The sequence below is a fragment of the Solenopsis invicta genome, chromosome 2 (assembly GCF_016802725.1).
Source record: "Solenopsis invicta isolate M01_SB chromosome 2, UNIL_Sinv_3.0, whole genome shotgun sequence".
NCBI lineage: Eukaryota > Metazoa > Arthropoda > Insecta > Hymenoptera > Formicidae > Solenopsis > Solenopsis invicta.
The window spans coordinates 11,565,899-11,592,255 of NC_052665.1; the positions used below are offsets into that span (position 1 = coordinate 11,565,899).

The 26,357-nt window shown below is 35.3% G+C and overlaps 1 protein-coding gene across 1 annotated transcript in view; it reads right to left on the minus strand.

The window, feature by feature from the left end:
• The window catches only part of LOC105196798 (zinc finger protein 423 homolog), a 103,731-nt gene that overhangs the window by 53,310 nt on the left and 24,064 nt on the right, over positions 1-26,357 (minus strand). Inside the window, 1 exon segment of the mRNA XM_026135574.2 lies at positions 14,851-14,922. Coding sequence (XP_025991359.2) covers positions 14,851-14,922 — 72 coding nt within the window.

Below are 26,357 nucleotides of genomic sequence, written 5' to 3' on the forward strand. Positions count from 1 at the left end.
TCGGCCGATTGTCGGCGCGGCTATGTATGTGAAACACGCGAGTGCAACTTCCGAAGTTTATTAAATAATAAGCGAGTTAAGCCGACGCGGCGTTGCCCGTAGAGGCAGATATTTAAAGTGCCCGTCCGTGTCCACGTCCATCCGTACTAATTACCTAACCGTCGCACCGACCACCGGGCATCACGCTAGTGGACAGGCGGTGAATCTCGTCTGCGGACGACCGGACGAAATTAACCGGCGCGCGATCATCGCCGCACGCGCGATGCTCCCCGATCGATATTATATCTGTTTGTGCCCGCGCGACTGACACAATTTCCATTCTGCGACGCTGTCAATTAGCGAAGCCGTACCGCGAATTTGGCAAGATGCACACCGCGATTCATCGATCTCGTCGATTTTCATATATTTTCGTACGAGATTATTTTCAAGTGACGGCAAGTCATCACGGAAAATTCAGAACACTAGATAAAACAGCTCTACAGAATTTTTGATATTATATAAATTTATACAAATTACAAATTTAATATTATACTGTTAACCCCTCAATACACTTGGTCAAAATACGCGATCTCCGCGATGACAGCCGTTCACGAAGCGCTGAATAAAAACCAATCAGCGTATCGGAAAAGCGACAATAATAAACTTTGAGAATTCGAGTATCGATGCAATGCACTTGTACAGATAGAACTTATTTTAGTTAAGTTAAAATGTATTTTATTTCGACGACATCTGACTCGGGGAAAGATAAATATAATTATTAATATATTCGATGAGTTATAAATTTAAAAACAACATAACATTTAATAAAGCTTTGATGGAAGTATAGTTAGAGATGAAAAAAAACAAATATTTTAACTTTACAATAATAAACCAAATAAAAAAACTAGTTTTTATGGAAGCCTGGAAAAGCCTGTTTTCTACCAAAATATTAAAAAGATATAAAATTTATTTTTTTTATATTCATCATAGTTAAAACATTTGATACCTATGTTATTTCAAGATAATATTTTTTTGTAGTTATAATTTCAAATCAAAGCAGAAACTAAGATTGTCGCGATAATGAGTTAATAATGTCATTATATCGTGAAGCACTAAACTGTAATTATTTTACAGCCATAGTCACAAATACTAATACTATTAATTATAATCATTATACTTTCCTCTCAATATAGCAATAGCTGAACATATTACAAAAAATTAAAAAAGAATTTGCTGCTGTCTAGTTTTTGATAAGTCGTGCATGAAAACTTTACATAGTAATTTAATTATGTCAAAGTGAAACAAATATCATTTAATTTTCTTCCGTTCCGTTACAAATAATTCCAAAACAGTTTCATGCTAATTTTAATACACTTTTAATATTTAATATATTATAATTGTGAAATTATTTATTATAATTGTTTCAATTTCAATAAATTACGATAACGTGAAGAATTGCAAGCCCGATGGAAGAAGTAATATAAGCTGCTTTGCAAAGAGGATAATCTTACAAAGTCAAAACTTGCGCGGAATCGTCTTGAATTAAAACGAAATCATTTCAACCCTTCGCGACCGCACTTCTGAGGACTGCTGATCACAACGAAGAGAGAGAGAGAGAGAGAGAGAGAGAGAGAGAGAAAGAGGGAGACAGAGAGTCACCCAACATGGGTAAGAGGCAGTCGTGGACAAGTTCGGGCTCTCTGTCCCGGCGGACATTCTCGGATTCGCAGAGATCCCAATCTCTTAGGCGGGTCGCATCTCTTTTCGGTTCCAGTCAGTCAGTCACAAGATCCCACTCATCCCACGCTTCTCTGCCTCCCACACCTACCCCTGTAACCACCCCTCCGTTCACCCGCTCCTTCTATACTCTAGAGACCCATTGCAACTTTAAGCGCCTCGCATTACGGGCGTTCGACTCGTTTCTCTCGTTTCGGGCTTCGCCCGAGGCTACCTCCCTTCTTTTCTGTGTGCTCTTAATTTAGCCATCTACTACCCTCCCGGTCGCTGGCGTGCCTCTCTGCCTCCCCCGTGAGCTACCGAATTCATTTCAGATGTTTATCTCCAGCAGGAGAGAATTGACTTAAAAACGGATTATGCTCGGACGATCGCGCGAGTTTCGTTTATTGAGATCAAGTATCATCTTAGGTCATACCGTTTCGCTTTAGCTACGTGCGATATCAGATTATACTAACTGAACAATCTTCCAATGTTTTTTTTTTAGGATTTATTAAATATCTAAAATTTTTGAATAAATTTTCAATAAAAATAAATAACAGAAACATTACTCATAAAAAGAAAAAAAATAGTATAAATAAATACTTCATCAATATAGAAAATACGACAAATGTATTTATGTGTTTTATTAATGGCAATGATGTCTTTATAATGTATCATCAACGTTACTCAAATTAAGCTGGATATTATTTTAATAACAGCGACCGGGGCAAATAATTGCGATTTTACTTGTTTCGTTAGCCGATCAATTATTGAAAGTTCGAAATGAGATAAATAATTAATAATTCACGAGTAAATGAATTACACAACGAATCGATTAATGGGACTGCATACTTTAAATTGCAATTAGTCAATCGTAATTAATTCGTAATCAGTCAATGGAGCCCTTTTCAATCATGCGGGATTTTGGAACGATAGGATTCGCGTAACGTAAATGAATATCATAATTTCGAGTTCTCGACATTGATCGGGCTAGCGCCGAGGTTGAAGCGTCCTTTCGCTAAATCGCCGACATCGACCTCGAGTAACAATCTCAGTTGACACATTGAAAATTTAACCTGCGTCCGTCTTTGGGCCCTAAGGAAGCTACGGAGTTCATCATCTATTATTAGGCAGGAGCATAACCTATCTTCGGCTTGGCATCCTTAAGAAGCTGGAATAAGTGATGAGGAGCTTCAATTTCATCGTTCTTATAGAGTCAGCAGCAAAAATGATTATGAATTATTTTCTTTTTTCAATAAGCAGTAAGTAATCCTCAATAAATCATTGGCGGATTTTAATAGTTTTAGTCCTTAATAAAGTATCTACTATTTTCTTTTCACATGTAGAGAGCGGAAGATGTAGAAGGAGAAAGAAGCAGAAAGAGCTAACACGAAGGGTTAATTAAGTGTTTGCTCGTCCGTGAAGCTCAGCTTGCGCGTCTCCAAGTGCAAACTACCACTGTCACACGTACAAACGACAGCGTCTGATAACCGCTATTAAATCTAGTCCTTTCATACTGCATACAGTGGCGATTGCTATACATTCTCTTTGTATGTCGTGCGAACTTCTCCTAATTTAAATCCCCAATGAAAAAGAAAGCGTTGCAAAAAGAAAAAAATGCCGTAGCAATTTAAGAGAATTACTTTGTAAGTATCATTTACACATCTAATTTGCCGTTAGTCTTAAATGGTTCGCGAATTAGCGTGTTATTTACTGCTTAGGATAAACGCAGAGAAAAGATGCAATAGAGACTGCGCGAGATAACAGAAAACGAATATATGATGGCAGCTAATTCTTCACATTAAAAGAAAGATGTTATTTGTGACTACTTGAAAACAGCAAGTAGGCCATGTACAGTTACCTTATATAGTAGTAAGTCACCCTCATAAAATAAACGCGTGGCGTTTTGTTTCTCATAAGAAAAGAAACACATAAAAATAAAAAGTGGGGATTATTCTAGTAAAATAATATTTCTAATGAATTCCTTTGAAAAGATCAAAGGAAAAAAAGAATTAATTTGACAATTTTTAATTCAATACAAATAGTTATTAAAAATATGTCTCAACCATTTCAACATAATAAAATTTTGTAACAAAGCTTGTTAATTGAAACTTGCTGTGATTAAGCTAACTTTTTAAACTTACAATATTGGAGCCATATAAATATAATAGATGTAACTATACATAAAAAGCAATACATTATTATTAATGTGAACACGGTTTACTATTAACGCGTTCATATCTCGTTCTCTTAATTATGTTGTCATAATATTTTATAATACAATTTATTATATGTAAATTCCGTATAAATTAAGATAACTGCAAAGATATAGTTGCATGAGAGAATGCGCGTATTATAATTATGATCATAATGCATTGTTGAAGTAACTATGATTTGAAGGATTAAAATAATTAGATATAAATTTACAATCGGCATTGAAAAGGATTATAAATTATAATTAAATTATGATGATTGTTACCATTTTTTCTTTCAATGATAGAAATAAAGGAATTTGACCATCATATCAATTAAATTAGAAAAGTAGAAACAATTAGACAAATTGTTCGTAGTTTTCAAGTAGTCGAATAATGTGCTACGCGGCATCGTACATGGATCCCTTCACTAACACATTTACAATCAACGAGCTTTATCGAATGAAGTTTCCCGCAACGCTTCAATCAGCTTCGCAGAAGCGAACGATCGCACGAATCCTGCGGCAAAATGAGCACCGGTGCGTCAATAGATCCTAAAACATTACTCGATGCCACAGAGAGAAAGAGAAAGTGAGACAGATAGAAAGGAAGAGAGAGAGAGGAAGCGAGCGAACCCTTTGGTAGACGTATCGCAGAACGCGGAAGCTGGCACTAAAGGGACACATTTACGTCTTCCCAGGAGTGCGTTAGCTAGCTGGCTAGCCGTCGGCCAAGCTGGCCGACCCCAACCCCCCGTTGACCAACCTCCCTTTCGCCAAGCCCAACGTTGACCAGGGCCGGTCAACCTCACCAGTTTCGTCTCAAACTCAAGCTCGATCCCTCTGTTAGTCCGTGCTAATCGAATCACCGCGTATATAAGCGTACGTCGAATTCGCGGAAACTCCGTTAACCATTAGGAAAGCGGAAATTCTCCAATTATTTCGCAGTCATCGGGGAGCTTGGCGATTGGGTGAGCCGGACGTTGAGAAGTCTCGCGAATTTCCGGCAAAGTAATGGTCAGCGTTTCTGTGAAATTTTCTCGTTAATGAATTGTGTGATTCTTAACATTGTTTAGCTTGATAAAAGATGCGCCTATACTGAGAAAAGATATTTGTGACTAGAATTATTAAGCCAACCAAAATTTGCTAAGGGCATATTTTTCTATTCGACTAACAAAGAAATAAACTAGATATAAATTTTGTTTTATAAGAAATTATGCATTTTGAACCCTATATGTTATAACACATTTTTGCATATTTCACCTATAAGTGAATGCTGAAAACCCGTCTAACAATAACTGTTCAGATAGCACAGAGTGTTCAAAAAGAACTCAGGTAAAAACACAAATACTCTGCTTTGAGACACAAAAATTATATAAGAAAACAATTTATATCTTTAAAGCAGAAAATTGCATTTGTAAATCAGAGAATTTGTGTTTATAAAATAGAGAATAGTCTAAATAAGTTTAAATTAATTTTGTTATCTTTCATGTTCTCCAACCTTAACAATTATCTTTATATGCACTGTATTGCTGTTGCAACAAGAAGTATATCAATGACTTTGGATATTTATAGCAATTTTAATTTATTTGCAAATTAAAGAGATCTCGAAGAAAAAATTGTATCAAATTTTCCAGTCGGTCACGTATAGCACATTAGTGAAAGCAAACGCAAAGTAATGAAAATTATACGCAACTATCGTTTTTTTTAAATAATTAAATTAAAAGTACAAAACTATCCATTATTTTAAATGCGATAATGGATTATATCTAACAAAATGTCATATTTTTATATCAATATTAGATTCAATAAACTTCCAAATGCCAAATATTTACTAGCAAATATTTTATGAAGTTTTAACTCAATAAGAAGTTGCAAATACAATTAGTTTACAACTAAAATTGTTCATATAAAATGTGTCAAGATGTCAAAAATGACTGCAAATATATGAATATTATTATCAGAAGTTTGTATCAAAGATAGCTCTTTTTATTTTTTATTTTAATTATTTAAAATTTATTGCGTGTTCTGTTTAAGTGACGTTTGATTTTAGAGCCTGACTAAGGTCCAGTTTTTCATTATCCGGTTAAATTATGGTTAAACTTAACCTAATGTTTTGAATGAGCTTCGCCAATTCATAATAGTGCCATAGGTGAAGTTCATTCATTAGATAAAACATTAGGTTAAGTTGAACCATAAATTAGCAAATAATGAAAAACCGGACTTAATCATGCAATTTTTCCAGGCATTAAATATAAAAAATATTAAGATATTCTATTAAAGATTCAGTGGACTAGGCTAATCAATATAAAATAGATCATTATTGAATTATATAAATTTTGTAGACAAAGAGAAAAAAACAGATAAACATATAGGCATATAAATATGTAAAAATATCAAAAATCTATCATTTACATATAAGAACATACGTATATAATTTTATGAAAAAAGATATATACAAATTATATAAATATTAAATACATATTAATACTTCATAAATATATACACAAGAAATTTCACAAAATATGATAAAAATAAAAATAATCAGTCATTTAGAAGAAAAATGTTAATTTCGCCTATTTGCACAATAACTTTGTATGCAAACATGCAAAAAATCAAAATGATAATAAATACTTTGCGAGACGTGACAAGCAAAACATAAAATTAACAATACATAATTATATCAGTTTTGCTGTTGGAAATCAATGCGATTGTTGAAAGCATTTCTATTCCTAAGCATGCAATATAATCCGTTCTTTTTAATTATCTACATCATGTACGCTCTCTCAGAAAAGATTACTAATAATAAGGATAAACGTGTTTTTAATCTACTTAATCTTATTGCAACTTTGCACAATATAAAAAAATAAAACAGTATTAAGATGAGGTTTATAATTCCTATTCTCTTCCATCTGAATTAAATAACGAAAACACTTGCTTTCGTGATCTTTATTTGTGATATTTTATAAAACAGGATTTTTCAAATTTTTCTCAGATCAATGTATTGTCAAATCAAGAATATTATAAGATTCAGTACAAATTTCCATTATCTAATTTAAATCTGTCTGAGTAAAGACAATACTAAGATTATTTTATTTTAAATAAAAGAATTTTTCCATTTAAGAATAAAATATTTTATTCCCAATAATAATAATAATTGTCCCTATATCAATCTTATTTTATGATACATAGAAGAGTAATAACATTAAATCTAGAAATCTCTTCTATGCATGCGTGTACCATCTTATTTTATATAAATTCATTTAAATATGTATTTATATATTTATATTTATATGTATGTATATTTATATGTACAAATATATGTATATTATATAAATATATAATTTTACTTAGTATACCTCTTCCATATGTTGGGCAATAAACTTGACAATATTGCAGTGTAACAGCAAAAGAATGTATAATCAAAAAGAACAGATTAAACTTACAGTAGAAATTTAGCACTCACTACTTCACGAGGTCCCTCGATTTCCATCGATGTATCTTCTACTGCAATTCCACGTGACAATGCTCAGACATGGTCCAGTAACATCCTTACATCCCACGTTGATTGCACTTTATTCATTACACTCGCGACGCGAATTCGTGAAATTATACTTGTGTCAAATTTAATAACGTCAAACAATTCGCGACGTTCTTTACAAACTTTATTTCACGGAATACCTATCCCAATTTAGAAACTTAATTACAATAATAAATGATTGAAAAGTCACGATATTTATAAAAAATATTGCAATTTTCGCGAATCTATATAAATCCGTATTTCTCTTGCTCCAACTACGATTGTGTTATTATATTACATTATGTATATAAAATTAAAAACCAAAAAGTATTAACAAGTGATAATTAAAAAATCGAGAGATCTTCATTGACGCGTACGAAATATTTATGATTTCCGACTTGTTTTTGTTTCGCAGCTTACGAAACTCAAATGTCACTTTATTGTTAAAAAAGATTCGTACAAAAAGTGGAATTACAAAGAGTAGATAAGAAATATAAGTCACAATAATAACAAATTAAAAATTTAGTCATATTTATAAAAAATTGTACGTATATATATTTGTTGTAAAAGATTTCAAAGTTACGTTTTTGATAAAATATTAAAAACATTTATTCAATCGAGAATGGCATAATTAAATCTAGATTAGGGTTATTAATGTTGATTAAGATAAGTACTAAAACAAAGCAATTTTTCAAATTTTAAACAAACTTCTTGGCAAATGTCCTTTTTTAAAGTGAAAAGATTGACTTACATCTCTTTCTCATACGATAATTTCCACATGGAAACCAGTAAGCATAAAATATTATTACTATGTTAATATATTCAATAACAATATTTAATAAAATATAATGTTTTTGTATATGTAGTATTTATATTAATGTAGTATTTAACTTTATATACAACATCAATATGAATAAACTGTGATTACAACTTGGAACTGTTTTTCAAAACATTTTAACAATTTTTTGGAAAAAAAATCTATCAAATAATCTTTTCAAAATCTTTTATCCAAATTACTTTAAAACGTTTAAAAATGCATGAGAAAACAACATTTCTAAGTGTTATTTAATGTTAGTAACTTCTGCTTACTGAGTTCATATCTAAATACAAACAAGCACAATAAATCGCACTGATTTCAGTAATAACAATTTCAGTAAAAAACCATCACCATATCCCTAATTCTTCTCACCAATATTGCCAAAGAGTAAACAAGACCAGTCTGCATTTGGATCTGCAACAAGAACATAATACTGCTGATTAAATAAAGTTAAGTAATTTGATACAGTTAACTGCGAATTATCTTATACATTTAGTAAGACAGATTTCAATATTATCATATTTTATATATATTGTATTTTGTATAAACTTTACGAGGTTATCATATACTAAAAAAGAAAACTTAGTAAAAATTAATTTTGTTACAAAGCAAACATCTGTTGCCTGTTTTAATCCTTTCAAGATGGTTATATTAAATAGATGGTGTACCTCGAAAAGGTACACCATCTATTTAGGTACTGGTGGAGTCTCAAAAAGGTTAATATGTTTTATACTTATCAGTTTAATAAGATGAAAGATTTTTAACAACAATTTTATGAAATGTTATTTCACAATACCTTGCATAGGAACCTTTGTTAATTCTTACTAAGTTTCCATTTTTAGTATACATATAATAGACTCATAAATTTAGCAAGGTAAACTATTTCAATAAACACGGTTCTGAAAAATAAAACATAATTAAATTAAAAATCAATTTAATAATACAGATGCTGACTTGTATCTCTAAAATTTCCCCATGTCAAAGAAAATGAAAAATGATGCAAAAAATATCTTGACAGAGTCTTATAACTTTACAAAAGCTTTCTGGGTAATATTAGGAAGTTGGATCAATCAAGTTGGAAAATTTAATTTAAGTTGGCAATTTTTTTTCTAAGTATGGGTATAAATAATTTAATGAATTCACCACAGGATTGCTCCGCCGTTGCACGATGCTCCTCCCGAGCCTCCGCCTCCTCTCAGATTCCAGGCACAACACAACACTCGCGAATGAGATCAATTACGATCGCGCACTAATTATCGAAGCAACGCGCGATCAACACTTTTGACACGGAACTCGCGGCGAAGCGACATCACTACGTAGCTAAAGGGACATACAGCCGCGCAAGGATATGATCAAGATACAAATTCAGATCGATGACAAAATGAATCCGTTCGGCATCAATAACACGCGTGTTGATGCGCGATGCGCGTTGGCCGGACGGAGCTCACGGTGATTTGCGCGGGGTGACTTAACCTTGATCATCGCTCGCCCCGTAAGAACAACAACGCGCGCGTCTCAGAACGATCTCGCTATCTCGCCCGAATGTTTATCTTACTGCGAATTACTAACGAAAACTCGAACGTACGTGCAAAGAGAACTCCATCTTACTGATGACGTCACACGAAGGAGTACGCACAGGTACGGCGCGAACATTGCGACAAACGAAGCTCGCAGCGAGAAGGCACGCGTCGCCAACTTCGCGTTTGACGCTACCTCGCGAGAGAGAGAACAAGAGAGAGAAAGGGAAAGATCCAACACGCGATCGTCATAACACTCATTTTACTCCATATCACTGTACATAAACAACTAACCCTCGAACTCGTGTGTACTGATATAAATGCGGCGAGACCGGTGATCGCGCATCCCCGCGCCCTCCAAAATGCGTAGTCGCTGCGCAGTGCCGCCGTCTCCGCCGGCCGATCGGTTGCTAGTCCAATCGCTCTTCAGCCACCGAAACACGCACATCGCGGTGACTCTTCGCTGCACGATTGTCACATGAGTGTCGAAATCGAGAGTCAAGCTTCTTGCGGATCTACCTACCGCGATTAAACACGATGCGCAACCGGTTCGCTGCACGTCCATCCGCCTTCGTCTTGCGACACTTCTCTGATGAATCAGCGCCATCGCACTGATAACGAACGATTTCGCAACGTCAAGGATCGCCGATCGATAACGTGTGTACTTACCAGGAAGAAATTTTCCAGGAAAAATACGTACCTACACATCTCCAACGAGCACGTTACAGCTTTTACGTTAATTCCGCTGTTTGTTTCGAACTTTTACTATTCAATCATATCGTCTGACTTGATTATTTATCTATAGCGTTTATTGAGGAAACTGATTTTAAAATACAAAATTCATATTGATAATAGCTCTTTAACAAAATTTTTTTATTTTTTACGATCGAATACGTAAAATTTCGAAATGGACAGGAGAGTTAGCGTAAATAAATAAGCTGCGACGACGTGCTCGTTAGAGATGTGTACATTTTTTTTCTGGAAAAAAATTGCTTCCTGGTAACTACACATGTTATCGATCGGTGATTGACGTTGCGAAATCGTTCGTTATCACTACGATGGCGCTTCATTAGAGAAGCATTGCGGAACGGCGGCGGACGGACGTGCGGCGGACCGCTTGTTGCGTTTGATCGCGGTAGGTAGATCCACGGAAAGCTCGACTCTCGATTTCGACACTCGTGTGACAATCGTACAACGAAGAGTCACCGCGATGTGCGCATTTCGGTGGCTGAAGGGCGATTGGGTCGATCAGTAGCCGATGAGCCGGCGAAGGCGGCGGCGACTACGCATTTTGGCGGGCACGGGTACCGCGTAAATTTTGTTCTCGTCGCGTATATCTCGGTACGTACAACGAGTTTGAGTGTTCATTGTTTATGTACAGAGATATGGAATGAAATGAGTATCATATGAGGTGACGATCACCCTGCGAAAGCGCGCGTTAGATCTTTCTTCCCCTTTCTCTCTTTCTTTCTCTCTCTCTCTTTCTCGCGAGGTAGCGTCAAACGCGAAGTTGGCAATGCGTGCCTTTCTCGCCGCGAGCTTCGTTCGTCGCAACGTTCGCGTCGTACATATGCGTACTCCATTGCGTGACGTCATGGGTAAGACGGAGTTCTCTTTGCACGTACGTCTGAGTTTTCGAGAGTAATTTGCAGTAAGATAAACGTTCGGAGACAGCGAGATCGTTCTGAGACGCTCGCGTAGTTGTTCTTACGGGGCGTGCGATGGTCAAGGTTAAATCACCCCGCGCGAATCACCGCGAGCTCTGTTCGGCCAACGCGCATCGCGCATCAACACATTCAACACGCGTGCTATCATCGATGCCGAACGATTCATTTTATCATCGATCTATGAATTTGTGTCTTGATCATATCCTCGCGCGGCCGTATGTCCCTTTTGCTACGTATGTTAATGATGTCGCTTCGCCGCGAGTTCCGTCAAAAACGTCGCGCGTTGCTTCTATAATTAGTTCGCGATCGTAATTGATCTCATTCGCGAGTGTTGTGTTGTGCCTGGAACCTGAGAGGAGGCGGAGGCTCGGGAGGAGCATCGTGCAACGGCGGAGTAATCCTGTGGTGAGTTCATTAAATTATTTATACCCATACTTGGAAAAAAATTGCCAACTGATTAAATTTTCCAACTTGATTGATCCAACTTCTTAATATTATCCAGAAGGCGTTTGCAAAGTTTGAACACTCTGGTCAAGATAATATTTTTTGCAACATTTTTCACTTTTTTGACATGGGGGGGATTTTAGAGATGCAAGTTATCATCTGTATTATTAAATTGATTTTTAATTTAAGTATGTTTTATTTTTCAGAACCGTGTTTGTTGAAATAGTTTACCTTACTAAATTTATGAGTCTGTCATATGTATACTTAAAATGGAAACTTAGTAAGAATTAACAAAGGCTCCTATGCAAGGTATTGTCGTGAAATAACATTTCATAAAATTGTTAAAAATTTTTTACCTTACTAAACTGATAAGTACAAAATGTTAAATTAAAACAGCCAACAGATGTCTGCTTTGCAACAAAATTAATTTTTATTAAGTTTGTTTTTTTAGTATATGATAGACTCGTAAAGTACATCTGAAATACACTTTGTTTGAAATATGGTAATGTTGAAATCTGTCTTACTAAATTTATATATAATTTGCATTTAACTGTATAAAAATACTTAACTTTATTTAATCAGCGATATTGTGTTCTTGTTGCAGATCCGAATGCAGACTGGTCCTCTTTACTCTTCAGTGGTATGGTGAGTAGAATTTCGGGTATGGTGATGGTTTTTCTTTTTACCAAAATTGTTATTACGGAAATCAGTGCAATTTATTTTGTTTGTAGATTTTGGATATGAACCCAGTAAGCAGAAAATTAGCAACATTAACGTTTAGAAGTGTTGTTTTCTTGTGCATTTTTAAACGTTTTATGTTAATTATTAAAAAAATGGAACGATAATTACGCATAATTTTTATTATTTTGCATTTGTTTTCACTAATGTGCCATACGTGACGGATTGAAAAATTTGATGCAATTCTTTCTTTAAGATTTCTTTAATTTGCAAATAAATTAAAATTGGTAGATATCCAAAGTCATTGATATACTTCTTTTTGCAGCAGTAACAGTGTGCATATAATATAAAGATAATTGTTAAGGTTGAAAAACATCCGAGATAACAAAATTAATTTAAATTTATTTAGTCTATTCTCTGTTTTAAAAACACAAATTCTCTGCTTTACAAACGCAAATGTTCTGCTTTAAAAACATGAATTATTTTCTTATACAATTTTTGTGTTTTAAAACAGAAAATTCGTGTTTTTAAAACAAATAATTTGCGTTTGTAGAAAATTTGTGTTTTTATAACAGATGAGAATTTGTATTTGTCAGACATAGTAGAATTATAAAGCATATTCATGTCGGTACATTTAAACTGCGGTCCGATTAGCGCTCAAACCGTTATAGTTAATAAAAAAAACTAAACTATTATAATTGAATTATGATAGTTGCAATTATTTTTTCTCTTACAGTATGTCTCTGATAACGTTAAAGTGAAAAATATGTAGGACGAAAGAATTTTTACACAATTCTATAAAGCATATCGCATATTATTGTACAATTAAATCATAAAGACTTAACTGTAAGATTATTTATTATTTGATTATTTAAACTACTATTAGAATTTGTAAAGTAGTTAAACAAAATAAAAAACTATTTGGATATTTATTGCAAAGTAAATTTTGTTTTAGAATTTATCTTTTATGAAATTATGATATTTAATCGTGTGATTTCATAAACTTTAAGAATTTTACTATAACTTTAATAAAATAATTTAGTGAAATTTTATTAAATTAAATTTAAGTATTTACAATAATATAAAATTATCGTAAATTTTATTAAATTTATAATATAGAAATTTTACTAAATTTTACTAAAATTATAATAAAATTCACTGTCCATGTTATCCCATTATTATCACGATTTCAAAGTAAATTCTAAAAGAAAATTCTCTTTGTTTCATTATTCCAGATTTTTATTAATTTTACATAAATTTTATACAGATAATTTATTTCCTAATCCATTTTCTTCGCGATAAAGAATAATGCAGTTATTCAATGATGATAGTCTTTGAATTTAGGCAAAAGATCTCCCCACGTAGAGTGTCTGTGGTCCTCACGGATTTATTTACCGAGGACTAGTCTACCCATGCTATGGAGCCGACGAGAGATTAGTCAACTTAAGTCGGCTCAATCCCTCCGTCCCTTACCAAAGCTTTGGCTGTTACAAGGTAATCGAATTACAGAGAGCATATGTCGAATGCATGGGAACCATTGTATCCGTGACTCGCGCGCCGAGAAGGTAGACGAGAGTATTATCTATTCGCCACTAAGCTCTACGAGGAAACCCGATTTCTCTTATCCGCATTTCGCATTAGTACATATTATTTACATTGAAAATACTACACAAACTATAAAGCGATAAACGAAGGATCTAATAATTTCCGATGATTTAAAAAAAATTAAATTCGCATTGACTTCCTCTTTATAAAATAGGTCAAGTTATCACTGCGTTGAAGCTTTCAATCTTGCTTGAAATATTCACAAAGAGAATTGAATATACCTACAACACTTTGACCTAAATGCATCAACGTTGAGGTAACTCTCGGGCCCTTCGAGCATAAAAGCGATGGCTCCCTTCTGAGGTCAATTCTACTTTGTAGTCGTCCCTTCGACACCGAAGATGAAGACCTCTTTCAAACGTGATAATTCAAAGTTTCTTATAAAGTCACCTTAAATTTTTCCATCTTGAACTTACCGTGCCATTTGAAAACCTTATCCATGAATTTCTTACCAGTTAAAACGAGCAATCTCTAACACGAAGGGGCAACTTCTCTTTATCGCACGATGAGATTTCTTATTAGAATCTATAGATCTCTGAGTGTCATTTTTATACGAATTTTATACGAATTAGGTGATCCCAAACACGATTTTAAAATAAAAGGTTAATTAAAATTAGACGTTCCAATCGCGTGTCGGTCAAGTGTCAAATTACAAAAATCTTGTATTTCGAAATACGTTACGTCCATTTGGAACGTAACGTGTAAACGTGACTCACCACTGTCAAGACTATTCTGATTTTCCAAATCCGGACCTTGGACGGAAGTTGACCTGCCATCCTGCAGATAATCTAAAATAACAAATACGTTACGATCAATACAACTACCCCAATTATATCCAACTTTCTTTATTAATTTAAATCGTCAAAAACTATTTATGCAGTGGAAAAATTGTCTCGAACACTTGTACAAATTTTTTTGAGAAACCAGCGTTCTCGTTTCGAAAAGATTTAGACCTTTGAGAAATTCACGTTTAGAAGGTTCTCCAATCTTTTTTAGTAAAAAAAAAAGGAAGCTTAAACTTTGTCCGTTATTTATTATTTTGAAGATGGTAATGTCAAAAGCTCTCGTATTAAAAGATATATGTATATGAATGAAAAGTTACGTAACATTCTTCCGTTTTTCTAAGATGGAGAAAAACAGAGAATTAAGAATTAATTGTAAGATTCGGACTTGACGAAGATGTCTTCACGGCCGGTTACATCATTCTCGTCGTGTACCACCGATCCCGTCTAGCGCGACGCCGAGATCCGCGCGGCCGTAACCCGTAGGGCCTTTAATAGGGATTCCGCATTGAAATTTCATGGGATTTCGGGCGATCGAGCGGAACGAGCTCACAGATACGTCGCGCGCGACCTATGCCTGTGCCGCAGATGATGCCGCTTGCGCGCGGACGCGAATAATACGGGAAAGGGCGGAAAAGAGCGGCGCGCGGTGATCCCGCGGGAGCCATACCCCGGTGATATTGGTTCCCACAGCCCATTCCTGCGCATAGGAGACCGAGCCGCCTTGGACCAACATATCTACACGCACACACATACAAAACACGTACGTATGTGGGAGGAAGACCGGCCAAAATTCAAATTTCCCATCGGGATACGCGCGACTTTAAGCACAACTTGCGGGGAAACAACCACGTCGGCCAAAGCGCGCCAGTTCGCATCGATAATCGAACTTTACGGCGTCCGTCTCGATATACGACGGAAAAAAAAATTACGCAGCGTGTCTTCACGACGACGACGACGGTGGTGATACCGTAGCGAGGCGGCTCATCGGCTGGTCGACATGGTTTATCGCACATTTTTATAAGTCCAATTTTTATCATCGCCCACTGCTAGTAAAATATTCCCGCATTCGAGCTTCCGTACGTACATTTCACATATGGATTATTTATTGTTATTTTTAAATCAAGCAATATCAAACGACACAAATTAATCTTGAGAGATTAAAACGAATTCTACAAGGAAAATTTTCGAAGTTGGTATCAGATTTTAATTCAGAGTGTATCGTATTTTATATGAATCAATTGTTTGAAAAATTCTCCAAGTCGAAATATCTCACTTCTCTTGTTAAGAAAACTGTCTAATTTTTACAACTGTAATACTAAAAGTAATTAAAAATCTGTAAGAGAAACGTTACACGATCAGTAATTCTGTCAGTATAAATACTGACAATATCATTGATCGTATCTGCTTAATATTGATGAATTGATCGTTAGTTTTATCGATGAACTTGACTTATGTATGATTTATGAAACATACATTATCAATACATTCCTACCTACTACATCGAGATCTTACGTGTACATATACACAATTTGTCAAATATTATATTCTTTTAAATTAGGGTTTCTGACTTAATTCTAAAACAATTTAACATTATTCATTTATACATTAAATTAATTAGAAGATGGGCCAATATGGCCCATAGCAAGATCTTATAATTAGTACTGAAATAATATTTTATATGTTTTAAATTTATATCAAACTGCGCGCCAAAAAATTATTTATTTATTTATTTCACACTTTTCTGATTTATTTCGAATATTTAACGTTTCCACAAAGTAAATGTTTCGGTGAATTTTGTCATGTTAAAGTAAAAATCAATAAAAAAATCTCTAATTTTTTTCGGTTTTTGGCAAAAAATACACTAGAGCTGTAAATATTAGTATGTATATTTTAATCCTGTGAAAGGAATTATATATCTATAAAACCAGCATAAAGTATAAAGTACTTGTTAACAAAATAATATTTTTGTCGATAAAACAAACGACTTCAGCACATTGCTTTAAGCGGAGTCGAGCAGTGTATCGCTTATCCTAGGGAAACATCAGGAACACGGAAGAAATCGTCTTCGAAATTCTTAGCTTTAGCTTTAGATCTAAAAGACTTTCGCGAAACGCAATAAATACTATAAATACATAACTTCAATCGAGGCAGTACATTAGGGATCAAAGTACGTATTAGGAAAGAAACGAGGATGAACGTTCTACTACGTGTTTCACTACAGATTATATTACGTCTTCGGTATACGTAAAGAATATAAAAATATTTGTTATACCATAGTAAATACAATAGTTACATCTTATCATGGAAGACTCACAATCTCATTGCAACTTTGAATTTTGCGGCCTGCTTAGAGAAGATTTTCGAACGATTGACGAGTGACGAAGAATAGAGTAATTGTTTGTTTTGAATGCTGATTTTAAATGACGAATAGGCTTGTTAAATTATACATATTTAAATAATAATTCAGCCCGTGTTGCTTAATTTTCAGTCATAACACAACTCTGTTGAATAAGATTGAAAATCAATTTGGCGCAGTTCAGTGAATTTGAAAAGGTATATAAAATCACACGAATAAATATTAGCACTAAGATCTAGCTAAGATCGTTAAGGCACTTTGTTTATATTATGTTTTCATATTATTGGTCAAATAAGTTCTCTATTTTTAATTTATTCAATTATGCTATGGATCTTTTAGTTCGAAAAAAGCATCCTAGTTCTTAGACTATTTAAATAAAAATAATTATAGTTATAGGAAATATAGAGAAGAGAAAGAAAAACAATTGACATATTTTTTCATCAATGAGAGACTGTAATCGTATAGTATTACGTAGGAATCAAGAGTTAAATCTACTAAAGACTCACGAGTCGCACTCTTTAGTTAATTCTTGTTTCGTGCCGCTTCTACAACGGCGAATAACTCACTGATAAGGCGATACCAAGGAACCGCAGCGGAATAAAACGTTAAGACCGCGGTGGAGCGAAAAGCCGCGGCACTCAAGCTGCTGGAATTATCATCGCTCGTAAGTCACGGCGCGAACATTGCAGCTGCAACTGCGGCACAACGGCACGGCGGCGCGGCGGCGGTGCGCGCGATTCGCGGGCGCTTCGGGGACGAGATAACTCGTATAAATAACCCGGAAGTCCGCGGTGCACAATAGTCCCTTTTTTTTACGAGTATGACTTTTGGGAGTTCCAAGGCTGCACGCTTGGGACGCCGCGTTGGTAATCAGTTCGTCGTTGTTACCGAAATGCACTGAGTGAGCCAGAAAAAAAAAGAGAGAAAAAGAGGTAAAGGAAAAAAGAAGTATTTCATCTCCCTTCCCTCTCTTTCTTCATCTCTTCACTCACTTGTAGGCACACAATCGCGAATTTTTGCGGTGTCCTAGATTGTACATCGAATATTTAATTCGCGCCGCAAACCGCACGGGAAACCGCCGGGGTCTCTCTCTCGTTCCCAAAATCGCTCCAGTATCACCGTCATCCGATACCCAAATCGAACCATTACGTTCGACATTCCGCGCGGCGAGAATGTTATCGAGTGACACGCGTGTTGCGGACGTAAAATCGTAATATTCTTGCATCATTGCCTGTGCGGCGATGTTCAGTTGGCGCGCGCGCGTGTACAGGACGCAGCAAATAAATTTGTCAATTAAAAAACGAATTCGCCGCGCGACGACGTAGCCCGACGCGACGCACGGTACGAAATATAAAATAAAAATTTCAGGCGAGATATAAAAGTTTTTTTGTGAAAAAACAAACTCCGCGAGACTTCCCTCCGAATGTGAAACAGGACGCAGGAAATTGGACAAAAAAAAATACACGAGGATTTTCCTTCGCGAGAAATAATCATTGCCATTCTCTTTTTTTTTGTTGGGGGGGGGTGGTGGGGAAGGGAAGGGGTGAAAACGCGCAGTGTAACTCGCTGCACTTGCTAATTTCTTGTTGTCACGTATTTATTATTTTATTATCCTTAGATGCAAAATTAATCCCGCCGCTTTTATATTTAAAGCAACGTATGCATTTTTGCGTTTTTCGCGAATTCCCGTTGTGCGGAAGCGTAAGCGCAGTGTTATGATATACCCCAACCCTGCGCGGAATGCAAAAATTCTTTTAATATAGATAACGGGCTTTTTTCAACACGATTCTCTTTGTTGGGCAGGAGGGAGGACAATAATGTAATTTGCAGAAAAAAATGCTGGCGCAATTTCTATACGACGACGCGACATACATTAAACGCATCGTCGATCAGATATTACGCGTAAATACTCGGGATCGATTGTGCAACCGCGACGTCCAGCATCATTTTTCACGCGCTCGCGCACGGCTGTCGTCATTATATGTATTCATACATATGTACACGTATATGCGTATGTATATGAATTTTGGGAATTCGACGGACGACGGGTAAAGCTGTTGGGAACCGGTTTTGGTTTTGTATTAGCATGTAACTCCGGTAGGAGTTGAAGTTGCGATGGCTTGTGGGTGGTCGGGCGGCGGCAGGGAGGGTAATTACCTCCTTGGGGAACACCCTCTCCACGGCGTAGCCCGGTATAGCCCCAGCACGGGTACAGAGGCTTCCCACTGCTCCCAGTAGTCCCGCGGGATCGCGCCAGCGGTTCTCACGGTCGCGGTTCTCATTTCGCCGGAATTGGATCTCGCCCGCCCGGAGGACAGCGACGGGAAAAAGATGTTCGTGACACTTAAATGGAGTATGGAATGTATTTCCTATACCTAACATCAAAGGCAAAATATATAGACGCTAACGGCAATATATCATTACTCGAGTAACGATTTTCTCTTTTCGTTACTTAGATAGCACAACTTTGAAAACAAACATTTATCGAGAACTTTTGAATCTGCGTTTCACGATTTTGCGGTGCACTAGCTTTAAATTAAACAGAAAATAAAAACGGCAAAATAATTTCTAGATTACTCATGTCGTCGTTTTATCATTGATGCTTCGTTATCGTTTTACGTAATTCAAATCGAGTCTCGTGTCCCATAAGGCGTTATAATGACAGCCCAATTAAACACCGCCGACCCCTAGATTGGGAGAGTAAAAGCGTCACGTGACAATACAAGTTATTATGATACGCTAACCCTATAATTTATATTTGCTTCATTAACGAAATATACTTAATTCTATCATCGCGTGAATCACGCAATGTCTTATTATACATATATTATTACTATTTCTTGTTAAGATCTCTTTATGAAAGAGCTGACAAATGTGATAAAGATAAATAACTCAACAAACTAAGAATAAAAGTTGTTTATAACTAATTATACACCGAAACTGAAGCTCGAGTATTTTATGCATTTAAGTTAAATACAATATTTAAATACTTAAACTGACAAAATTAAATCAAATTGAAAAATCTAGTCAATTAAACTAATCATAAACCAAAAAAAGTTAACGACCTTCTTTTCATGTATGATAAAAACTTGTGATTGTCTTTTTAATTAATAAAAAGTATATAAAAGTATTATAATAATAGGTGATTTTACAGTAAAAAATGGAAAATGATAAATCGTGATATAAATATAAAAATATAACAAACACATAATTTAAGAAAATGTATAATTTGTGGCTCATTTAGTAAGAATCATCAAGATATCCGTGTTTGGGGTTTTTATATCATTAAAATTAGCTTTTGTCCGACTACGCGAGACTACGGTGAATCGAAACTTATATTTTTCAGAGGGTGCTTCAATTCGACCGGTACTCAAATTTGAAGCGCCCGGATGGTTGATACGTTTTTAATTGGCCGTCTCGGTCCGATATCATCGACGCCACCGCTGAAACCGCCGACGGAATAAAACGCGAGTATGCGGTTCCCTTCTCGCTGGAAAATGGAATTGCAGTTGCCGCGGCACCGGCGACTTTTGAACCGGCTAATTCGGTCGGAAATAACAGATACCGTCGGCATATTCGTATCTGTAAGCTAATTTCAACCATTGGTGTGTTACGTAATGACTGCGCGAAACCAGCTTTCATGTTAAAAATTCGTGACTGCCCGACCCAAACATACATGTGACGAGGTCACACAAAGTGTTACATTTAAACATTTTTTCTTTTTTTTTCTAACTTGAATAATTATAACGAAAATTACTAAATACAAGAAATAAAGCACAAAATGTACAATTTAAGAAAAAAAGTAATCTGAAGATATACTGAAAACACGTGTAAATTTAGAGTAAGCAGAATAAGCGCAAGTTAAAATGATATCTCTAATGCTTCTGTATAGAGCTTTCTGTAATGACAATCGATTTATCAAAGAAATATTTTGATATGAAAATTTCGGTAGTAGCCTAAAGCATGCTTAAATGACCACGATAACAAAATGATATTGCTTTATTTTATATTGTAACTTGAAATAAAATAACAAGAAACTTGGACAGACATTCATATGATAATACGATCAAATTTAAAAACAATGAGGAAGTATGTGTAATGAAAAGTTAAAATGTACTTTAAAGAAGTTTCTAAATGCTTAAGAGTAAAAATGCCTTATAATAATTGTTGGCTATTGTGTTGTATTAGCGCCACTACATAACAGGCTACTCAACAAATGATTCCATAAGTAATTACTAGCAATTCGTCACCTAGTAACAGAGGCAGGGGTTATAATACCACCTTCTCTTCTACAGTTAGTACCGAAAATAACTATGAATTACATTTAAAATATGATAATTGCTATTCTTCATATTTTTCCTCAATGTACACGCGATGATCACTTACAATCAGTAAAACTCTTGTTGGAAGTCTTCTAACGATTGAGGACTTGCAAGTGGTATCGCGGACACCCGGTACAATGTCATCGGCACATGCCACTGTTAAGGGCAGGTCTGTCCCCGGGGAGCGTCACAAACAATAGCAATGGGCTAGCCGGTACCACCCTATGACCACCCTACGGCAGTATTCCTTTGACCTTCCTGGCCCTAACATCGGGACTCGGCGGCCAAGATAGCGACGAGAGAAAGAGAGAAAGACGAATGGGGAACGGAGGGGAGGGTGGCTACGGAGAAGAAGACTATACCTTAGGGAAAACTTTAATTTCTTTCTGAGAAAGATGGCTGTTCTTGTACTTCGCCGTTGCAGAACTATCAGCTCTGTATTCTAGCACACGCGCGAGTACGCACGTGTGTATGTGTGCGTGTGTGTGTACATACACGTTACAAATGTACTGTACATTTACGCGTGCGTACGCACATACGTACGGATGTGACATCGACTTCGTAGGAATTAATTTGGCACGATGTGTCTACTGGGACACGTCTAATCTTCATTGATGTGTGCGACTAAAATTTTTTTTAGAAATTAATTATGCATCTTAATATAGAACTGTACTGCTATTTCAAGTATTCTGATTCTAATTCCAACATTCTATTTTACACAGGACTATTTTTCTATCTTTTCTCTGTAAAATATTTAATTTCGAAGGTAAAAAATGTTTTGTAAAAATAGCTTTTTACACAACAAATTTGATAAAATTGCGAAAAATTATTATCAATGTTTTTTTAAAACCATTTTAAAGTTTAGAAAGCCTACTTTAAAATACTTTTATTTTGTTAATTTTTATTTTCGATAATATTTCATCAAACTATAGCGCTTTAAGGTAAACAAAAATAATGAACAAATACCAATTTTTAATTTTATATAATTCAGGAACAAAATATATCCTGGAAACGAAATTAAAAAAAAACAATAGAAATTAGCAGCTTAATCTCTTCTTTTCAAAATGCATTTTTAAAAACAACTCTATGATTTCTTTTTCACCGAAATATTTAATTTTTTGTGAGATGCGAATTTGACATCTTGCATCCCTTTCTTTTGATCGCCTATACGTTCATCGAGACTTCGGTATACGTTGAAAGTTCAAGCGGGTATAACGTCGATTACTGTCCGGCGCACTTAAACATAGCGTGCTTTCCGGTGAAATTTATACGCAGCACAATCAGCAACAAACGTGGCAGCGTTTGTCAAGGGTTGCCACGATCCACCCTTTTCGGCGTGTCAAAAACCGCATATGCACCGTAATTTCGAGTTCGCCGGTGTGCTAATTCCCCGGTTAACTGGTTCCGCGAGAGCTTACGACCTCGTAACATTCGCGTTTATGATACGCAGGTGTGTGCACCCCTTTACGGTCCATCCCGCGGGCCATGGTATGAACTCCACAAGGGTGTCGCTGCAAAATTTCAACCTATAAAAACGTTATCTCGAAGTTACGTTACTAAACCATCAAAGAGTCTATCAAAGAGTCCTTCTGAAGTCAAACTTAAGACATTATAGGTAACTTTATATAGTATAAAAAAATCGAATTAAAAATTTTTTGTGTTATATATATTTATGTGCTCTAAGATAAAAGATATGTAATTGAGGATTACTATGCCATCTAACGAAATATTGTTAACTGACGGAAAGAGCTTGATTTAATAACATATAATTGGATGGCAAACATAACAGATTTTTGTTTGCAAGAATTCCGTATTTTCTCTAGCTCTACTCGAAATTGGAACCACGGAAAGTAAGTGTAACCAGGCAAGCAAGAGTTTTCCTGTGACGCAGGTTTTCATTGTGTAAAGTACCGGTACAGCCTAAGGAGAGAAGATTAGCATAAAGTTAGCGCGGTATCCGATACCGTATGTTCGCGCAAAAGTTAAGTTGGGTTGCGACGCGCTGGTCCTCAGGTCCCTAGGCACCTCGGATACGACTGCTTCCGTCATATTTCGACGAGAGAGCTAGCCGATGTTATTTCTGGAGCGTCCTCGTCGACCGAGAGGAAACGAAATCGTTTCTTGTGCGGTCATCTCGCTGCGTTTCGCGACCGTGCAAAAAAGTTTGTTATTTCGATGATCCGCGAACTTAAACGCGACGATAAATTTCACTAATAGCAATTAGCTGTACTTTTACGATTTACTGATGCCGAGTGCTAATTATAAAATTATTCGTAATGTAACGAAATTATTTTTACCTTGTGTAAATACAATTTCTGTCTTACATTGAGAAAAAGTTGTTGAATTTTTCGATTTATTTTCAACGTATTGGCAACCTTTTTCTACTTGAACTGTAAAAATTAAATTGAGGATGTCTACAGAATGTTATTATTATATTATTATAAGAACATTAATATTTTTATAGTTGAATTGTTTTAGTTTAACTATTTATATATTTAGTTTAAACCTTTAAATAAGTATTTAAATTAAAGAAATTTAATGAAATTGAAAAATTTCAAGACAATACTTACAATTAAAGAAACTAAAATAATAAAATAATACTTAAAAAGAATTGAAATAGATAAAATACTAAAACTTTAGTTGAAGTATTTATATTTAACTTACATACTCGACATAAACACAAAATATAGGAACCGAAGAAATTTAATCAAGTTAAAAAATTTAGTTAAATTAACAACTCTCTTCTAATGAAAGTTAAATTTCTAATTGTAAAAAGAGTCGCAGTGATAAGTAACGAGAAATATTTTGAGGACTTTAGTTTGCAATAATTTTCTGATCACAAAAAACATGAAGCAATTTTAAGTGTACAGGAGAAAAGTGTGTAGAAGAATCGTTATGATCTTGCAATACTGATACCTTTTATCTCCTCGAGTTACTAAGTTTTATCGAGGAAAAAAACTGTAGAGAGTGTCTCGATGAGTGCTACGAATTATTAGTCGAGTAGTTGTTAGGCGAATCCCTTCATGGTGCTACCCTCGTTCTCACGCGAGAGAAATAAAGGTGGCATTTCAATGGTTCTTTGTCGGTTCTTTCTACCGGAAAGAAGCCACAATTGCAGTCGCCGAACTAATCTCCGGAACGTCGCGCTAATCTCGCGCGCGAAAGAAGAGTTCGTCATTCTAGCCGATTAGACTATGCGGCGCCGCGGATTGTTCAATTTAAAGCGCGACCAAAGTGTCACTTCGTAATACCATTTCACTTGGGAACGCTTCCCGAAAAGCCTCTTTGCGCAATGGAAGCGATTTATCAGAAAAGTAACGTTCTGCAAAGAAAATCCGTTCGTGTACTTTTCTGAACCAAGCAGAGTTTTATCAAAGAACTGGTTCCGAAAAGTGCATAATTATGAGTTATATCTTAAAATAAGTGTCTTAAGAGGAATGAAAAGATTTAAACAAAGATTGGAAATTCAAATGTCGTTTGTGAATGAATGAGTGAATATATGTAAAGTTTTTTTTTAACATTTTTTAAATGTTTTTTAACGAATAAAATCAGCTGTAAAAATTTAAAAAATATGAAAAATTAAAGACAATATTGATAATTAAAGGCAACGGCGCGACTGCTTTGTTTTTGTCACGATTTCAGGTGAATGAGTTAGAATTTTTCAGTTTTCTTCTATATTACTTATTACTACATTACGTTTAAATTACTTATTCTTAATCACTTTTGATTTTTGTCACTAAAGTAACGTTTTTTTGAAAATTGGTTTTTTTCAAACTTCGATCCTTTGACCCAAGTAATTCTCGAACAGGAGTCAACGAATCAACATTCATTTTGAGCCCAAAATTTTTGTTTTTTTACGCCCTTTCAAACGATATATTACTATATGAGAGATTAATTTAAAATTTATGAGTTGGAGTCCCTTCTTAAAATATCTTCTTGGGGAGAGGGAGGAAGGGATCGCATCCCTTTAAAAGTTTGAAATGATCGAACACAGATTTTGCAGTTTTTTCATAATTCTAAATCATTTTCAAAATCTAAGGGAGTTGGAAATGGCTTTATAGACACTCTATGTTTTGGAAAATAATCGTAGCAGATGCTTAATCCGTTTATTAAACTGTTCAAATTTTTTGTAGCTTTATCATACTTGAGCGTATTTTTACAGAATTGTATCTAGCTAAATTTTTAGATACTACAGTGAAAATTCAATTCTTTCCATATACTTCCTTTTCATTTTTTCTTAATTCAAGAAATTGATATTCTGATAAAATTTTTAGTAATTTTGAAGTTCTTGGCAAAAGTTTAATTGGCAAAATTTTTTATTTTCCAGCAAGTTAATTTATAAAAACATTCATTACACATGAACATGTTGCACAAACCGATTCAAATTTCTGCAAACACGGACACGATGCATCTATAGGAGATTTATTGTGCGATGATGCAATTGTATTATGTACGAGACGTAAAGCGTCGAGAGAATGAGTTTGATAATGAGATCGTCATATTTTCCGTGTTTGTCGGCATCGCTGAGCGTCGACTGGTACAGCTCGCGTGCATCTACGAAAATACGTTCTCGGTTCCGTGTGCACAATACCGCAGGATGCAACCGGGAAAAGAAGACGGATTACCCGCGTGCGTTCGAGCACTTCGGCCACATTCGCGACGCGCGTGTATGCTCCGCATCCGCGCGATGCACACATACGGAGGAGAGGCATCCGTATAAGTGTAGGATACAGGTACGCGGAGGATTCGTCGTGTAGGTT